Raw genomic sequence first — 20,492 nt, forward strand, 5'->3', positions numbered from 1 at the left:
AATTCTAGGGTATATTTGAAGAAAGAAAAACGGTAATGTTATTTAGGACAAAAAACTCTGTTTATTATTTCGTTGATAAAATGTTGAGAAATGTAAACAAAAATACATATATAAATGAAATATATGTTATTTTTTTTATTGTTACTGTCTCGAAAGTAAATAATATTACATATAAAACCGTAATGCAATTGAACATACATATTCATACACACGCACACGCAATCGCACGAGCACGATACGCATACGCACATAAATATATTATATATATTATGATAACGCTAATCCCGACGGTTCATACTGTTATTACTGTTATTCATCAATACATTAGGTTATTAGGTTTTATGGGTTATGCAATACACACACAAACACACACAATCATTATTCTGAAAGCTGAATGGGTGAAATCATCTGTGATCGCGTGATAAAATATCCATATCTTTGAGGTCTCTTAGAGCAAAAATTCTGCTTTAAAGAGAGTTGTTGCCTTGAGAACTTTTGATCAAGATGACATGAACAACATTTTCCCAAAGTTTCAGACAAATTCGCCGAGAACCTATTTCCATAGGTTTTTGTGCGGGGTCCTTTGAAAATCTTATAGAAACACAGTTTTAAAATATTTTTTGATATTTTTTATTAAATGTGTTTAAACAAAAATTTGAAAAAAACGTCCCATTTTTTTGGCCCATTTTTCGTAAAATTATGGGCGTTTAAAAAAAAAGTAACGTAATTTTTCAAAAATCGATATTTTGAAAACGGTTCGACAAAAAATTTGAAAAAAAATCATGAAGGTCTTTTTCAACTAATACTATAACATAAAAAATTTTCAAAAAAATCGGAGATGCAAAACCCAAATGGTGTCCGATTTGGCGCGGTACGCCTTATATATATCTTCCATCGCGTAAATTCTACAAATGAACTTTGCTTGAAAAATACATGTGATATAAAAGGCACAAAAGGAATTTATGCAAAATTATTCTTAGTACAAAGTAATCGGAGCACGATCCTGGAGACATCCCGTGTCCGCGATATCGTCATCGTGGACGAGGCTCCAGGCCCAGAGAAAAAATAATCGTATTATACAAACGGTAGACCCCCGATATTGTCGTACAAAATGTATGTGTATCTATCCCTATAGCTTCTTCTCCTCTCTATATTATAATGAAAGAAACGTATCCTACTGAAAAAGGCCCGTTTAGCGAAATAGGAAGCCGATGCCAGCTAGTCTCACGCGAAAAGCGAACGTCGAATTTATAACACAATGGCTGTGTTCGGGAAGCGCGCTATTAGCGCTATTGCATCATTCTATCTTTATCGCTTCATCAGGTGTAAAACAAGGATAAAATAAGCAAATAGCACTAATAGCGTCTTCCCGAACGCACCTAATAAATTAATATTTAGCATCTCTATCGAATTTCTATCAAAAAACGAGACAGGTCATTTTTTTGTTTTCTAAGAGAATTCAATCACTCTCTCTCTAACCGAATTTCACTAATATTTAAACGTCAGAAACGCACGTGGTCCGAGTTAGCACAGGTCCGACAGATTTCTTTCTATAGACGGCATAGTTGCCAAAATATATTTCATGAAAAGAAAATTAATCTACAAAAATCAAATAATATTATGAGCATTGCACAAAAAATATACACGAAGAATGTATTTTGAGAATCAGAAAGATTAAAAAAATGCGACAAAGTTTTTTCCCTCCGGATGAAATTCCAACGTGCACTTCTAAGGTCAACGCGCATCCTTTGCTAAACGAATGAATTCATACACGTTTTGCAGCCAGATTTTTATTGACGTGATACAGACGGGTGTACATCTGAGCCTCAATAAAGCGCAAGTTTAATCGTAAATCAGTTATGCGAAAGATCTTAGATCTTATACTTGTCAATAAAGTTATAAAATCCGCAAATAATGCGAAAATTTGCGCAGTCCCTCGTGATCGAATATAAATGGATCGCGTCGCTTCGCTAATGATCGGATGAACATTTTCTAAAAAACGCAACAAAATATTTGCTCCACGAAATAAGCTCGCACAAATCGCATCTGACAAAACTGAAATTTAACAATTATATGTAAAATCATAAAGCTATAAATTAGTTTTTGTTTTTAACAAGAGAAGTTGAGACACGTAGCGATAAAATTGAATGAATTTCCAACACGATAAAGATAAGTTTAATAATTTTCTTCTACGGTTTTCGTTTCTTTTTTAAAAAATAAAGATGTTAAAAAAAATCAAAATAAAATAATATGTAACAAAAGTTTCTCTTGGTGTAAATTTTTAAAAGGAGAAAGCAAGTTTGGAAGAATAATATGATGAATCAACATTCTCTGAATACATATAGAAATCATTCAATTTTTTCCCGACGCGTTGTGGAAAATATGACGGCTCCGTATAATCGTTAATTACCGCTAACGAACCGTCGTAAGCAAATTCCTCGAAACGTTCGCTACAAAAGAAAACGAAAACAATTTTGGGACAAGAACGGAAGCGTTCGTCATCGTCTTCGTTTCTAAGCCGTAAAGATGTACGTACTCCACTAAGATAAATTATAATTATTCTTGATATCAGCATTCGCGGCACCCTAAAGTCCCGATGGATAAAAACTAAATACTTAGTAGCATCCGAGTTTGATTTAGTCGGGCAACGTGAACACAGTTACACGTTTGCCCGTCTCTGTGAAAAAAAAAACGCGACGATCACCTTTTTTCTTTCTTTTCAAGTACTCTGTATACTTGTAAACTATAAATGTATAAAAACGATTAGGTACTCGCCGCGATGGAAAGAAAGTAACACAATACAATTTCTTTATGATTCTCGAAATCAAATCTGTTTGGATTTCTAAGCACAAGGAAAAACATCTCTTTTGCTTATGTATTATTCGACAAAGCAATGATACTCTTCATGGAGTGCAGTAACGGCTGTCGCATACTAACAATGGAAACGAAGACGAGGGCGAAAACGGATAAAAGATTGAAAAGCGCACTCGGAAGGGAAATGAAAGCACCGCGAGTTTCCTCTTCCCGACGGTCCTTCGACTTTATTCGCGAGGCAACGATACTTTACGCAAATATCCAGTATTCTGTATACAATCATAATTTATAGCTAATCATCCGTCGACGAAACATATCGCTCGCGTTAAAACAGCCGCTTCGGCGTAAACTGCACACGTTATGCAGTTATAGATAATTAACAAACTGAATAAAAATCTTAATTCTTAATATCATTATGTTATAATAATTAAGATTTTTATTCAGTTTGTTATCTATACTGTTCATCAGCTGCGTTACCCGCTCTACTCTGATGCTAAGAGACTGAGTGTAATAAATCAATACTATATAAATTTAATATTTATTGCATTTGTGTTATAGAAGTTATTGTTTTACCCCATCAAGAATGGATCGATAGATCCTTTGAAATAGTTTTACATCATTCATTTACATTACAAGAAAAAAATTATTTGAGGTGCAAGAGATGCAGTAAATTGCCAAGTCTAATAAGTACCCGCGTCAATATATACTATGTATACTAATTCACATTCTCAATTGTGCTACTGTTATTATTTGTCATCAGACAATTATAAACATACACATAATAATTAGATAGATATTATATATATATACGCATGTGTGCATAAGAATATATGTAATTTATAAAAAGCGGGTGCTTATCAGCCTTGATACGTTACTGCCTTCTGCTACGCGGACGGCCAGAAAGCATTTTCAGGTTCAGGCCGTATTGCTAAAGAATCCAAGACGCGGCAACGCCGCGCGGCGTTGCCGCGTCTATAGCATATGTCTCTCCACCGTGCGTCCGTGTGAGCAATTCAGTGGTGTGTGTACGTGTACGGACATACACCACTTCATAGAACCTGAAATTAGTTGGTAACACTGAAACCGGAGTTTCGTGTTGTCACCACGCGAGGTCTCCAATATCAGTTCGGCCTTTGCTTTTAGTTGACAGAGTTGACATTACCGACGTCGAGGAAGTTCGACCTTAGCTTTAGCATCCCCTTAAGGCCCTTGCACAAGGTCAGGCAAACCAAAAATTCGTTAATTACAACCTAAAAAAAGAAAAAAAAGGGTGCAAATTACAAACTTGCACATTGCTTCCTCATTATTACAGGAAGCTTATTTTATTTAATGTATAAATTTAATGTATATGAGGAAGCTTTTATTTTATTTAATGTATAATTATTAGTATTTATTTTTTTGGCTTTCTCATAGAGGAAGCTTTGTGAGCAAAGGGTTCTACTTGCACACTTAAAAACTATAAAGAAGCCCGATATCTCCAAATTTGCGGAAATTAAAGCATAAACTATTTCTGCAAATTCAAAATTTTATTTAAAAAAACCCCTTGATTATTAGCAATTTTTATTAATTCTATTATATTCTTCAGTTTTTTCTACCCCTATTTCATATATAATTCGTTAAGATTTGGTTGATTAGTTCTAGAGTTATAGAAATTTCGGTAAATTTAGCGCACACACACACACACACACACACACACACACACACACACACACACACACACACACACACACACACACACACACATTTTTTTAAATTACAATTTTTCGACATTTTAGAACATATTCTGAACACATTCAGAAAAACAAAAAAAATTTTTTTTACGAAAACAAAGCTTTCTCTATGAGGAAGCAAAATTCAAGTGCTATGATTTGTTAGCAACAAGTACACTGAAAAAAAATTTGTTTATATTAAGTAAACATATTTATTTTAGTATTATTTTCTTGATTTAAAGAAATATTTTGTAACTTTATAAAAAATTTATTTTATACTTGTAAATATGTATTTAAATATTAGAAATATATTTGTTTAACATTTTATTTTTTTGTTTTTAAGTATACAAATTTTTAATTTAAATATTATTTTCTCAAAAACAGCAATTTGTTTTTTAACATGAAAAGCATTGCCTTTTTTAATATATATATATTAATAAAACAAGTGTTAAATAAATATTTTATTAAATTTACAAACTAAATTTCTTTATTTAAAAAAATTAGATACTTTGCGGTAATTCTTCAGAATAGGCTCTTTTCCGAATTTTGATATTTTCTTGTGGTTTTCTTGGTAAAAACCGAGGTAAAAACCTTTGTTGTGACTCCGACAGTGATAATCAATCGGGGGAGCCCGAAAAATATGCACCCTACCTATTTTTTTTCCTATTTTAGTAAAGCTGAAGGAAAACTCACTCCTCTCCGATTTCGATGAAATAAGGCTCAATTAAAGCGTTTTTGCTCAAAATGACTAAAAGTATTTAATTGTTTAAAGCGCGTCATTAACCTATGTAGGTTAGTGATGCGCTTTAAAAGTATTTAATTGTTTATAAAATAAAAAATATAAAAATATATTTTCTTCAATGAAAGAAATAAAAATATTATGATTTAGTAAATGTTGGCGGGTGATAAATCAGAGTTTGTTATATTCAGATTACTATATCGATTATGATTACAACGATTACACGTGGTTAAACGTGCGACGTCAGACAGAGAACTGAACTAGAATCTATCAGTATCAAAAGTATAGAATAGATACACTGATAAAAAAATATTTTTCGATGAAATAAATACATTACATTGAAATATTAAATATTTTGAGTTAAATAAATATTTATTTGCGCGGCGAGAGTTTGGCTCGCGCCCGCTACGCGGCGCATCGCCAGTATCATTTTCGCGTAATTAAAATTCGACATCGATTCCTATAACTAGGGCCGCTCAGCAGAGTTTCTCCAATCCCAGTGTTCTCACTCAGAGTCGCCAGTCAGGGCGTGCTCACCCACATATATTATTCAATTTTAAATTATAAATCTGTATAATTCTTTTTTAGGTTAAAATTCTTATTTTTCATGTAGTGCTTTTAAAAATTATTTGTTCAAATTGGTTCAAACATTTTTTTTTTTTTTTTTTGAAAAAAAAATAGGTTTTTTAATTTAAAAATATATTTTGTTGCTGTAGATTTATAAATTAACTTTCTTATTATATAGAAAAAAATAATTTATTTCAAAAATGATATCGTTTTTCAAACTTAGTAAACATGGTTTTCATTTAAAAATAAATTTTTTTATTTTGAAAATATATTTTCTTTTTTTGAAAAATGAGTTTTTTTATTTGAAAATATATTTTGTTATTGAAAGTTTATAAAATGTATTGCTTATTTAATTCAACTAACAATTTACTTAAAACAAAAAATTACTTTTTTAATTTTAGTAATGATTTTTTTTGTTCAAAATAGCAGTTTTTTGGTTTAAAAATATTTTTTTTATTACTACTGTAGAAAAAAATCAAACCTTTTAATTCATTAAAAAAAAGATTTACTTATTTTAAACATTTGCATACTTATTTGAAAAACAAAATTTCTTTTATTTTGTAATGCGTTTTATAGTTTAAAATATTAGTTATTCAATTGAAGTATATACTTTTTGTTTAATAAATAACATTTACTTACTTTTTAAAGAAATCATTTTTCTACATTAATAAATGTTTTTTTTCTTTCAAAAAATAAATGTTTCAAATTATGAAAATAGTTTTCTTGCAAATAGTCAAAACAATGGTTTTCTTGATTCAAATTTAATTTTCTTGAATCTAGCAATTTTTTTCAGTGTAATATACTACGTTTACGCGAGCGTTATTTTTGTAGTAACTTTTATATGATAATTCCTTCGCGTAAACGGGATATTTTGTAGTATAAATTAACTTTTGTAGTAATTAACTTATAATAATTTACTCCGCGTAAACGAGTAAATTATCGTAAGTTACTACAGAAGTAACGCTCGTAGTAACTGTTTGTTCTGCATTTAAACATGATTTCTGATTTCTATTCTCTGTTCCTATTTTGCCTGTTGTCTGGCATTGTGCAAAGGCCTTTAACGGCCGCCACAATCGCGCGAAATGCATGGCGATTGGCTCTGCGGCGTCACGTGACCCGCGCCGAACAATTGCGCGTCCAGGTACGAGATTAAAGGGGCCCGATTCTTGAATTCATTCGCTAGATAAACGTGTGTGCAAATTTCGTTTTTGCGAAGAATCTACAAGGTTGATTGGCTAAAAGCCATGCGATAATCAATCAACTTGCAACTTTTCTGTAAGCGCGAGAATTTGCGAGCGTTTCTCTTACGCGCGAATGAATTCAAGAATCGAACCCCTGCGGTCGATGTTCAAAAGTATAAACAAGCGCGAAAATACTCAACGCGTTTGTTTATACTTTGTTCACTTCTTCTTTCTCTTATAATTCACGCATTTTGAAAATGATATATATATTATATCGATATGAAATTAAAGATATTGATCTATACCCCAGAAGTAGCAAGCTGACGTAACTTGTCATTATTTTGTCGTCAAAATGTCGGCAAAGATGTCATTTCGACGTCACGACCCGAACTCATTAATAATGCCTTAATACGTAATTTTGGGCGCTTATCAGAACGTATACCTTTATCAATAACAACGTATACATGCGATAAAATCACGCAAAAGGGTTAACGATTCTGAGTGTGCATTCATATTTAAATACAATTATAAGTAGACAATATATAGATATTATATATTTAATTAAGACAGCTATATATATATGTAAAGTGTTAGATAACGAAGGAACATATATGTGTTAACCATGCACAAAAACTTTCACTATTTTGAAAAATATTTAACATTAATTAAATGTGAAAGCTGCGCTTTGTTCCTGAAATATCATGTGAAACCTATTCCTCGAAATAGTCGTATTATCGTTGGCGTAGGATTAAAAGCTAAATTTCATTTAAGCGCAGTTACCTTGCTCGTTAATAAGATTTGCGTAAATCGCGCAAAGCGACCGGTGAAATGGTGTCTTATAAATTTTCCAGAAACTTGGATTACGAACGCAATTATTTGTAAGATAGATCGTATCTCTGGTAATACCTTATTGAAGATAAGAGATTCAATTAACTATTCTACTGATTTTCAGTTTCATATTTTCATATTGTTATCAGATAATTAAGAATAAAAATCAGAGCCTCTCATCACCCACTTGACTTGCTTTCTGTATCTCATCAAGCCGCAACTTTTTTCTAAGTTTTTACATAGTAAATATTCGATAACGAGAACAGCGGGTGTCTACCAAGTAAAAATAATGACGCACGTCATTAAAAACATCGTAATGACTAATCCATTTCAGATTAGATAAGATATGATTTCAACTGCAATATATGTGTATACAGTTTTTTAATGCGCAATACATTTGCGTATTTGTACACGGTTAATTAAATTAGTTATATGCAAAGTTGACCACAAAAAATACTCAAAAACTATTAAAACATCTTATAAGACATTTTATTTTGGATTATTTTCAGACATATCGTGAAATAAAAATTAATGATACCGAAACGCAATAACAAGAGAAAAATACGGAAGAAGAGTTAATATTGCTTGAGATAACTCGGTATATAATTTAATATTTACGTAACTTTGATAACAATCTATCTATTACAATGCAAAAATCAGTTTTGTCGTTAGCAAAGTTACATAAAATTAATTATCTAGCTGGTATATCGATTTATCAGATAATTCTAGCTTCTATCTCGTAGTTTTTCTCTTGTTAACGCGTTTCTAAACAGCTTTGCCTTTAATTGTGTCGTTGTGACATTAAATAATGCAAAATATCTGAGTAGCAAATTAATTGGCAATAAATATTTTATAAGCTATTGTAAGAAAAGCCCTTTACACTATGTTATATTCAAATTAGCTATTGTCATATGTAATCGTCATATTTAATCGGTAAATGTTACAGTCAATAAAATATAATAACTATCTGCTCCAAAAAATGTCTTATAAAAGACAACTTTCAGAAGTCTATTCAAAAAGTTTTAAAGATGTCCTTAAAACATATTTTAGGCATGCATGTTGTTTTTATTAATGTCTTAACTTTATCATATACGCCCCTGCAAATTTTTTGAATATTTTCCACAAATATGAACTGACAAACCTGGTGTCTCACGTCACAAAAGCAAAGATTTCGAAAAACCATTATCGTTTACGATTCGTGCAAACAAGTCGACAAATATGTGCGACGACACACATATTACTATAGGTATATACATCACGCTCGTCGAGACGCTCGTACGAATTTTCCGCTTGACGGGGCGCGGCGCAGCGAAATTGCGCCGCAATTTTACATTTCTGCAGCGCGTTGCACTGCGCTGTCCTTTTATCACGCAACCTTTTCCTTGAGCCATATAATTTTCTCGCGAACACCTGGTACGTATGTTATACATTCCTCTATCATCACACCGACGCGCGACGCGTGCTTGTTCGCGCTTACGCAAGCATTGCAGGCCGAGGTAGAATTGCGATCGCCAAACAAATACGTACACGTCCCGCTGACCGTTGAGATCGCGTATTTCGTGAAACTTAGATCCGGTCTGTTCGATCGAACAAGTTCCTCGTTTCCTGACTCATCAGAAAAAAGCATTCAACCGCATTCTCGCGGCCAATAACGCGAGGGAAAGGAAGCCACGACAGCCGTGTTCGCGAATATAAGCTTATATGATTTTCCGCAACCAATTGCAGTTTGCAGGCCTATAGTTGACGATAAGATCGAATATGTTTAGGACGAAAATCACGAAGTTCTCTCTTATTTAGGAGAAGGCAATACGCGATATGTTTTAAAAATCAGGGGGTCGATTTGTGTATCTTGAAACGAGGTAAAAATTACAAAAGTAAGAAAAAAAATTCACCAGAATATATCTATAATTTAATTCTTATGTTGAAATTTAGTAAATCCGTTCACTTTTGTAATTTTCACCTTGTGAATTTCACCTTTCAAGATACACAATCGACCTCCAGAATTAACCCGTTGAGGTCACATGGGGTCCAGTGGACCCCAGGCTTTTTTTTTTGTTTTTTCTTAAAAGTATACTATTTTGAGAGTAAAACGCAGGAAGTTTTTTGCTCTATCTCAAAAAATTTTGATGAATATTTTCGTGAAAAGAGTCAAATTTCTCAAAAAAAAATTTTTTTTGCGTTTTTTCAACATAAAAAAATTTAAACAATTATTGGATTATAAAGAGAAAGTCACACACATAAACTAAATTCCAATTCAAGGTTTGAGTCGATACATCAAAAAGAACGCCAATGGCAACTGTTGTGGGGTCAATATTCATCAAAATTTTTTGAGATAGAGCAAAAAAGCTTCCTGCGTTTTACTCTCAAAATAGTATACTTTTAAGAAAAAAAAATATAAAAAAAAGCCTGGGATCCATTGGACCCCATGTGACCTCTACGTTACTTTTAGGAGGTGTGACCTCAACGGGTTAATATTCTTTTCTACGTTCCTGTTTTTCAATATTTAAAATGCGCTCGGAACTTCAGAGAGCGCGAAACACCCTGTGAAATATTTGTCGTGTTATAACTACACATCTCACGTCGATATACGATCTGGGAGTATTTTAAGCTGAAATTACCGGGCGAGATCGAATAGAGGGGAACGCAAAAGCATCGTTTCGTATATTTTCGCAAATATCGCAACAATCACTTAATGCACACACGTATGTGTGTGAGTGTATATCTACTGCGAATGATAAACATATATCATGCGGTTTACGTCATTGGCGTGAGTCATAATAATCCCGAATGAAACACAAAGAACCGCCTTTATCAATCACCGACGGCAGATACTTCAATTAATTGCTCCTACGTAACAAACATCGTTTCTAATCGATTTTACACTGTTATATAAATTATATATTATATGGTTTACGGCGTGGGAGCATTTTGATGCCTTACTATGCAAATTTAGGTGTTTACTTAATACATAGGGTCGTATATAAACATAAAAATACATGGTCCGATATTATTCGTGTGTGTACATGCATTTGCGAATAATATTTCAATTTAGATAAATTGATGTCAATTACATTCAAGAACAATTTTATACAAAAAAAAGGCTTAGAAAAAAATTTTATATATAATTATGTATAAAATATATCCATATATATTTTTTTTCCTTCTCTTGTATAATCTCTGTTTGCGCATATACAAGAAAAATAATAAAAAGAAAAATTGAAAAATAATTAAAAGGATAATTTTCGCATTTTTTTTTTTAAATAAAAAATAAAGTTTGAGAAAGTGAGAAAAAATTGCCCATATATAATTACATATAAACAATTATATATAAAATGATTATATATAGAATATTATGTAATTTAATTGCAATAAGGACCCCGCACGATTTATATGAAAAAAAGTGATATGTCGTATATAGTTCTTGTGTCCCTGATGAAAAGTCTCAAATTTTATCAACTTTCTATGATTAGTTTCTGAATTATAAGCATTTAAAACTCTCTTTCGCAAGAACCGTGTTCGTATGTTAGTCTATACGAGTTTGCACTTGTAACCGAAAACTTTCATATAAATTGTGCGGGATCTTTTTTACTTCTTGTAAAAAAAAATGCAAAAGTTATTATTCTAATTATTTTTCTTATATATACGAAAATAAATTATACAGAAGTTATAACGAAAAAATACATACATATATATAATATTTATTATTATTATTGTTATTATTATATAACTGTATATAATATAAGATTGCAAAAATCAACAAACGTAGCGCAATAATAACGCGTCCGCTGCCAGCAAAGTCAAATAACATTAAATCCGTCGATGACGTGGCACGTGTATAATACCTATAAGCTGGCCGTGTTCGGTTCTCGGTACGCCGAAAGTCATCAGAAACGAGACGCTCTTGCGCAATATATTGCAAAGGGATGTTTTCCGTATGTCGGCTCGAAAATGCTAATAGACAGAAATTGCGCCGCGCCGTAACAGATACGACGCGGAAAACGTGTTCTACGCATGCAGCACGTGGAGAATGCGGGGCGATTGGGCCATATCCAATTCTCATGTACGAATGGCGTTTTATACTACGCCGTAGGTTCTACTTAATCGGGTCATATAATAATCACGTGGACGATAGTCGTGTTAACGCAGACACAGCCTTGCATTTCTTTATTGTCCGTGCGAAGAGGCCGGCGACGTCGCCGAGAGCCGTCATCGATCTAGCGAGATATATTGTGAATGTCGCGAAATAAGGCGAGCGTGCAAAAAGAATCGCTGACATTCAGATAAACTGTGAATTTCGAAAGCCACAGCTGTCCATAAGTATATATATATATATATATATATAACGTCTTGTCGCTTCCCGCATTTGCGATCATCAGCGACCGCATTTGCAAGATTACATGCCATTTTTACTCTTTCGATAACGAAATCCGTTTAGAAATTCAGCGTTTTCGTTATTATATAATGACAAAGAAAGATAGCTGGCGAATAATTTTGTTAATAATAATATCTAATAAAATTTCGGATCGATACCGACGTAAGTAATCTAAAGAAGCAATAACACGGATTCGTCGGCGAGACCGTGTTGTCCACGTGTTTGAAATTTGGCAATAAGCAGTTGACGTAGTCCGTTCCGTTGGACGACAATTACGACAAACGTCTCGGCACGAAGGCAAAAGTTATTCGCGCGAAAACTTGCGCAACGCGCAACAAAATATATTACGTATAACGGTTGCTCGTAACGATTTATCGGTTTGGCAATTTCCTGATGAAGAGACCGCTTATTAAAATTTTCCATGACGACCGCGCGTCGCGCTAATTGAAGCCGCGTAATCGCGCGACGTTCAAGGCCATTCGAAATAGCCACTGAAGGACCTTGTTCGCGCGGACGTGTGGACTCTGAAGTCGAACAAAGGTGTTACTCAACGTATAGTTTCCCCGCTCGCGAGGATCGATTAAAAATAACAAATCGGCAGATGAAATATTTTTCTTGCATTTTCTCCTCCCCCTCTTCGCCCCTAAGCATCGGGTCCGACCCGCGCGTAGAGCCGGCACTGCCCAGCAAAGCACTTCGCGTCGCGGACTCGCCCACGTATTTCGTGAAAGCGGCCGTTACCGTTGATCTCGTGACGTCAGGAGGCAACGTCGAACGTTCACCGCAGACACATTCGCGCGATACGAAACAGCTGAGAATTTCGGGAGGCGTGACGTTTCATCGACCAATCGCACTCGAGCGTGACCTCGACCGCCATAAGCTGCAATCTTTAAAAAACATTCCATGACAAGTATATATTTTCTACGAAACAGCTGGCGCCCTTATTTCTATTCGTATATATAAATACGCACATATGCTATACACATATGTGCACTACGCGTGGGCGATTATAATGAATAGTAACGAGCGAACCAGTGAACTATACTGGAATGTCGACGCAGCCATATGCTTAGCGCACGGGCAGCAAGAAGAAAAAGGGGTTGTTGATTAGGAAATAATAGGGATTGTTTATGTCTTTGTTTAGCGAATTTTGATTGGTCAATAGTTTATTGTTCTCGAAGAGTACAACAATAGAAAAAAACGATTATAGTTCTTCTGGTTATAATTTTGCATCTTTTCGTCCCGTTTTCTTCTAAAGTAAAGTTCACATTCCAACACATTCCAGTATAGTTCACTGGAGTGAATGCGCCACGTGTCTCTGAGTGATTTCTTCGAAATGTCGAATGTGTTTTATAAAGGCAACAATTATTTTCTTTGTGCGCGAGTGGCAGACAAAGAAAAAGAAAACAGTTTTCAAGCTTCAAAAGGAACGTATTTATTTTCAGACAGATCTGTCGAAATTTTGTCGGTGTTTTAAATTTAAACGTAAAATAAGTCTTGTGCAATTATTTTTCGTATACATTGAATGATATGTCATTCGTGCATTATAATTATTTGAGAAAAGCAGCAACTTCACGAGGCAACTAGTTAATCCGTCGACACCTTCACGTTCCATATGTATCGATAAAATCAAAAGATCGATCGATTACGCAAAAGTGTAATTCTGAATTCAAGTTGAATCTACTGTTTTTGAAATCTATAAAGTTAAATGTCGAATTTAAATGGAATTTAAATTATCGCTACTGGTTAAAATTCCCCGAATTTCTCTCTTCGTAGGACGCTTTTAATATTATTCCTCGAATCGCTTACAAATAAACACGAAATGCGCAAATAATGGCGAAGTAGCGCGGAAAAAACAAAAGAAAAGAAAACGAGGAGAAACGAAAGGCCTTGGGCACGTTATCGGCGCGAGATAATTGCATCCTTGCGGTGCCGCTGTACGCTGTATAGTCCAGTCACTATGTACAAAAAAACGGATTATAAAAGACATAATTCTGACCCAGGATTTTTCTTTTGGGGGGTGTTGGGGGGCTCAAGAAAAGCTTAATCTCAAGTTTTCGACCTCTGTTTCCCGCTTGCTTTTTTTACGGGAGTAAAAAATGTGAAAAAATGGTTTTTCCGCGATAACTCGGTTTCTAATAAAGTTACAAGGTCGAATCGGAGCTCATTTTAAAGCTTTTTTTACGCTCTACAAATTATGTCGTATGACATTTTTACGTATGATCGATTGTTTTCGAGACATCGAACGAGAAAGGGAAATAAAAAAGTATGAGAGAGATATATTTAGTTTTTTCTTTTTACTCATTATTGTCGTCCGAACTTGCAAAAATGCTTCAAATAAAACTTGTAGAGCGTAAAAAAACCTACAATTTTTATTTGTTATTTATTTTATTTCGTTGAAAATTACGCCTTGTAGAGCGCCTCAAAGTGGAGAGTCGTCGTCATCGCGTTAGCGGCGCGTTGGTTACGTCGATACGCGGCACCGAACGCTTTCGCTAAGATTTCCGACTTCATTGACGCAAATAAGTAACATAATAGGTGTTTTTTATAGGATTTTTCCCGCTCTACAAGTTACGTTCAGTGATATTTTGGCGTACGATCGATAGTTTTCGAGATATCGAAAGAGAAAAGGAAAAATTGAGCATTTTTGTTCGTTTTTTTCTATTTTATCGTTTTTCGCACACGAATCTGTATAAACGCTTCAAATAAAACTTGCACAGCAATAAAATTCGTAAAATGTTCTTATTTATTACTTTAATTTCGTTGAAAATTCCATATCGCACTACGCCTCAAAGTTGCAAATAAATCTTGCAAAGCCTGAAATTATTGTAGCTATTTTGAAACCGTCAAGTTTTCTTAATTACACTTACCGTTTCATTGAAGAATACATGAAAGCGTGCAGTTTTATATCTAAGTGACAATATTTGTGAAGTAAGTTTATAAGAAAGAAATACTTTATCGCTGACGCGATGGCGACGACTCTCCACTTTGAGGCGCTCTACAAGGCGTAATTTTCAACGAAATGAAATGAATAACAAATAAAAATTGTAGGTTTTTTACGCTCTACAAGTTTCATTTGAAGCATTTTTGCAATTTTGGACGACAATAATGAGTAAAAAGAAAAAACTAAATATCTCTCATACTTTTTTATTTCCCTTTCTCGTTCGATGTCTCGAAAACAATCGATCATACGTAAAAATGTCATACGACATAATTTGTAGAGCGTAAAAAAAACTTTAAAATGAGCTCCGATTCGACCTTGTAACTTTATTAGAAACCGAATTATTGCGGAAAAATCATTTTTCACATTTTTTACTCCCGTAAAAAAAGCAAGCGGGAAACAAAGGTCGAAAACTTGAGATTAAGCTTTTCTTGATCCCCCCAACACCCCCAAAAAGAAAAATCCTGGGTCAGAATTATGTCTTTTTTAAATGTACATAGTGACTGGACTAGTATTAGAGAACTTCAGTCAAGAATGACGGGTATATCGCGATCACGTGGAGAAACGCGTTAAGTATGACAAGCGTGGTGGGCCGGGTGGGCGAGGGATCGAAAGGGTGGGAGAGGGGGGGGCACGGCACGACCGAAAGAGCGGCAGGGACGAAGAGGGACTGCCGAACGTATATAACCTTACGCTCGCGCGTCCCATCTCTCAGTTCTACTTGGGGTTCGGATACGTGAAGTTGCCGAACAAAGCTCGCGCGGAGAGAAAGTTTTTATTTGTTTGGTGTGCTCGTTGTATGGGTAAGTGCGAGGAGGCGTCGTTCGATCGGAGGGACGCCTACGCGGATCTCGATCGACTATTATCGAGATTCCGCGTTGTCGTTACTCCGCTTTTCTTTTTTTTCCCCCCTCTTCGAGATCTTTTGTATTCGGACGAAAGAGAACGCGCAATTCTCTGTGTCGCGGAAACGCACTTCCCTCTCCCTACCCGCAAAACCGTCCGTGAAGATTCTCACACGCCCTTTTCCCTCGAAGTCATTGTGCCTCCCCCTCGCGAGTCATCGATGACTCTCGTCTCGTCTCTCGTCTCTCGCTTGTATTCGCTGCCGCGCGCATTTAACGACGGCGAGTAACGGCGCGGCGCGAACGGAGTTCGCCCGCACAGAGAATGTAAATAACTTCTTCTTCTTCGTATGTTTAATGGCCTTCAGGCAATACTGCCCCGAGCCCCGAAAACGGCCAATGCCGTGGGTTTGTTAGGCCCAAGGAACTGCGCGGATCACTTCCCCCTGCGGCCGAATGTAAATAACGAGACGATTGTCCTCGGTGAATCTGCCCTTTCCCCCCTCCCACTTTCGATTGAAAGGTTCTGAAGGGGGAGAAGCCGCCTGAATTCCCGATGTCCCCTCGCGTTTTCGCTCGGTCTCTGTCAGTCTCTGACCACTTATAGCTTATACTTAGCTTGACTGATAGATCCCTTTTGAGGGAGAGAGATATTGGTTCGTTTTCGCATCAATCGTACGGGAAGCCTTTTCGCGACAGAAATTCCGCGGGCGAGATTTTCCTCGCGTCTCCGCTCGAGAGATTTTGCGACGCGAGCATACGGACGGGGAATACGGGGATCCCGCGGATCTCCGTGTCACAGCGAAGGTCGCCACGATCAGACACGTGCAGACACGTGGCACGCGCCACGTATCTATTTGGTCGTGTATTGATTCGCCACGCGCGTCCTCTGAGCGTACACACCGCCTAACCGCCATGTTGGATACCGAGCCGACGACAAATCCGATCCGCTTCTCCGGACTCATCTCGCAGATCTTGTCTTATGGCACCGTGCTGATCCGTGTGCTCAAATAGCAGTGGACTTACGGTAAAATCGCGAACGTTTTTCTTGCGCTCGCGCGCGCGCGACCACCCGGGGGGAGGTGGAGTAACGTCGTCGCGTCTTAGCGTGCGTCGCAGTTAGAGTCCCAACTGTGTATTGCTCCGAAGAAAATAGTATTTTAAACAGATACGAGATTGTCCCGACAGTACAGAAAGACATCCTTGCAATCTTGCTTCTAAAGCGCGCTGTTGAACTTGGTACATTCTGTTCCTTCCCTCCCCCCTTCCCCCAAAAAAACTCACGCGAGAATCGTGGTCTACTTAGGGAAATAACAAAAATATCTTTACAATCTTGCTTCTAAAGCACCCCAGACAGCCAAGTCTGTCAAAAACCGATTTTCCTAAGTATCTGCTATCAATTTTGTTGGCACAAAGATCAGATTTGATGCCGGTTCTGATATATCACATGATGTCGGCAGAACGCCAACACAAATGTAACAGAGTCTGCTAATATAATTAGCAGATTGGCGGAAGAAATAAAGCACATCCCGCAGGAACCGTCCATGCTCTGCGCGGTTTCTGTTGCCAATCTGCTGTCTGATTACGTTAGCAGACTCTGTTGACAGAACATAAGCTGAATGCGGATGCAGTTGATATCAGTCTGCTAACTGATGCATATCTGATCAAATCTGTTACCAACCCAGACAACATGTGCATGTCTCAAATCGAAATATATGACGTCTTTAAGACGTCTTCTGTCCTAATTTAAGACATTGTGTTCACTGAGAATCTGCCGTAATACTCCTATCATTTTTCGTTGTTGGGCTTTCTACATTGTCCTCTTTCTCCCCAGTACGAAGATCTTTCTATTTCACTTTAAACAGAAAAACCTATGTACATAGATATGTAATTAAAGAATAAAAGATAGAGAATGAAAGACGGATTTGTTTTGTATGTTGAACGCAGAGCGAGAGAAGAGTATAAAACACGGAGAGAGCCCTGTAGAGCCAATAAGCAGCTGCAGGGACGAACATGGCTTTGTGCCAACGGTTGGCCGCTGGGGCAGCGAATGGCCGAGTTGACTCGAGACGGCAGAGATATGGTGCCAGCCACAGGGGCAGGCACGCGGGCCCTGGATCAGGGGTGTTCCGCTACCCCTGCCGGTCTGGGCCCATTACGAGTCACCAGCCCTGACCGTCTCCACGGTCGAACAGTACGAGGAATTAGCAGGCAGCGTTGAACTTGAAACGCAACGCTTATTGCGTGAGCATCGCTATGACACTATTGGCAATTTCCTCAGGTATGTAACGCCTTATATCGTCGTTATTCTTCTGATGTACCTTACCCCTTCTTGACACAATATAAAGTTGCAATGTTGATTACGCAGGTTCTACAGGGACTACACTGCAAGTGGAGAAAGTGCGCTGGATCGATTCTACCGGAAATATCAGCCACTAATTACACACGAACACCATACTTGCGTCGGTCTTGGATTTGAATTATTACATCGATTAACAGGATTGAATAAACGGTTCCTAGGAATAGCAAGTGGCCTCTACTTAGTATCTTGTGAAGAGGTAAGATATTTCCGAGATATTTTTCGTGTCCTTGTTTCTCGATACGATACTATATAGCTATGCGATGTTCAATAACTTGGGAAACCCAGTCTTTTTGCCAGCCAATATTTGAAACAGTCCAAATTGCTAATAATATTTATGATAAATATTAATGTTTTGTTGCAGACGATTGGTGATATTGCCGGCTATGTTGGCGGTCCACCAGCGGCAGATAGCGGCGAGAAGGAGCATGTCTTAGTGTGCCTGAAAATCGAGATTGGCGAACGCCGCGGCGTCATGCTACTTGATCCCGGTTACCACGTAGCGCGCGTTATCACTGTGATGGCCGATAAGTTATACCCTCACACGGGCTGGTTCACGCAATCCGATGAGCCGACCTGTAAGAAAGAGTACAACTACTGTCTGTGTGCCGACGATCCCGATTATGTCGAGTGGCACGAGAGAAAAACTCGACCTGGTGCCTTGGAGACGACGCAAGTCGCTCTCATTTATGTGGCAAGGCCATATTTAACTGCCATTGACGTTACGGAACGTAGAAACTTGGTTTATAATCAGAGAAGTCTTCTTGCCAGAGATACTAAGGGTCACGTCACCGCCGGCATATACTTCCCCGTCGTACTAGATATAAACAACAGGCAGACCTTCACGATTTTCTATCAGACTGGAAACGGGAAGAAGCGAGTCAAGATGGAGTTCAACAAGTTCTGTGGTTCACGTAAGGTACGACTCTTGATATTAATCTCGAGGTTAATATCAGAATTGTCTTCGGGGACATTTTGAAATGTACAGCAGAAATATCCTTTGTTTTCAGATAAATCCTGACACTGAGGAAATGGAGATGATAGCGGAATGTGCTCGACAACTCAATATTTCGCAAGATATCTTGGTAGATATCCTCTCTGCTCTGGCCACTGTCATGAGCAATTCATCATTTGTGGCGCAGCTGTTGGCTATCAACGCGACAATTAACACCTTAGCAGAGGATAATTAACAAACCGAAATCACTCCAACCAATGGAGCGTCGACACAACGTTACGTTTTGTTACTTCTTTTGCCCGCTTTCCTCATACGTTCTTTCTCTTTTATTATCTCTCGTAGCTTATTTGTTCTTTTATTTGTCATAGTTGCGCTTTGTTACTACGCTTGTATACTTGCACATATATAAAACGAGTCACGTGATTTTGCAAACTCTTCACTTTTCAATTAGCTTGAATCTTTTATACACTGATAAATCGATAAGTACAAAGAAAACAATTATTTAAATTGATTTAAGCAATTGCATACTGCAGAAGTATGTCGATACTTCTGTTAGAAGGATATAATTGTTAACTTATTATTTCGCGTATTAATCGTCAATCTTAAAACAGACATGATTCACTCAGAATGCATGATTCAGCTTTTATAACAAAGCGTTGCTTTTTTACGATAAGATTCGTAAGACATTTCCGACAATTCTAATATTGTTTTGCGTATGCAATTCAATGAAAACATTAACAGATGCGATCGAGTGGTCTAAAATATACACGGTTTTAAACCTGACGATTTTATATATTTGCTTTTTCTCTAGAATGCAACGCGAAGCTGATGAAGCATTTTATTTTTGTAACTACAAGATTTTTAAATGTTATATTTTGCTTCTTTTTACATTTACTTTTATTCTTGGATATGTAAGTTTTTTCGGTTCTATGGTAATATAATAGATCGGTGTGATAATATTTTCATTGAAAGATATTGGCACTAATGCAGTTAATAGATTACTATTTATGTAGAAAGAACTGCACTAAAATTTATATATTGGTACAAGGGATATTTTCGTTCTGTCGCGTGCGCGCACCTGCGCACGTCGTTTCTTTAGAATAAAATAATACGTATACCTTTCAATTGTAAACACAAAATTTGACCTTATTTGAATAAATTGTTTGAGGGACAAAATATAGT

General features: G+C 36.4%; 1 protein-coding gene and 1 long non-coding RNA gene across 2 annotated transcripts; one reads left to right on the forward strand and one right to left on the reverse strand.

Moving 5' to 3' along the window:
* Positions 1–1,710: 1,710 nt before the first annotated feature.
* Positions 1,711–10,136, reverse strand: LOC143893619 (uncharacterized). Its single transcript, XR_013255872.1, has 2 exons — positions 8,980–10,136; positions 1,711–4,064 (listed from the first exon to the last, which is right to left on the reverse strand). It is a non-coding gene; the product is annotated as an uncharacterized LOC143893619 (long non-coding RNA).
* A 7,923-nt stretch (positions 10,137–18,059) lies between these two features.
* On the forward strand, positions 18,060–20,486 carry LOC143893608 (uncharacterized; the record flags this gene model as incomplete). The annotated part of the gene is made up of 4 exons (XM_077399157.1): positions 18,060–18,277; positions 18,365–18,554; positions 18,720–19,274; positions 19,366–20,486. Coding segments are annotated over 4 exons (1,143 nt in total), but the record flags the coding sequence as incomplete, so codon positions are not given.
* Between the last annotated feature and the right edge of the window lie 6 nt (positions 20,487–20,492).

This window comes from Temnothorax americanus, unplaced genomic scaffold (genome assembly GCF_048541705.1).
Source record: "Temnothorax americanus isolate GAGA-0224 unplaced genomic scaffold, ASM4854170v1 Scaffold123, whole genome shotgun sequence".
In the NCBI taxonomy this organism is placed as follows: Eukaryota; Metazoa; Arthropoda; class Insecta; order Hymenoptera; family Formicidae; genus Temnothorax; species Temnothorax americanus.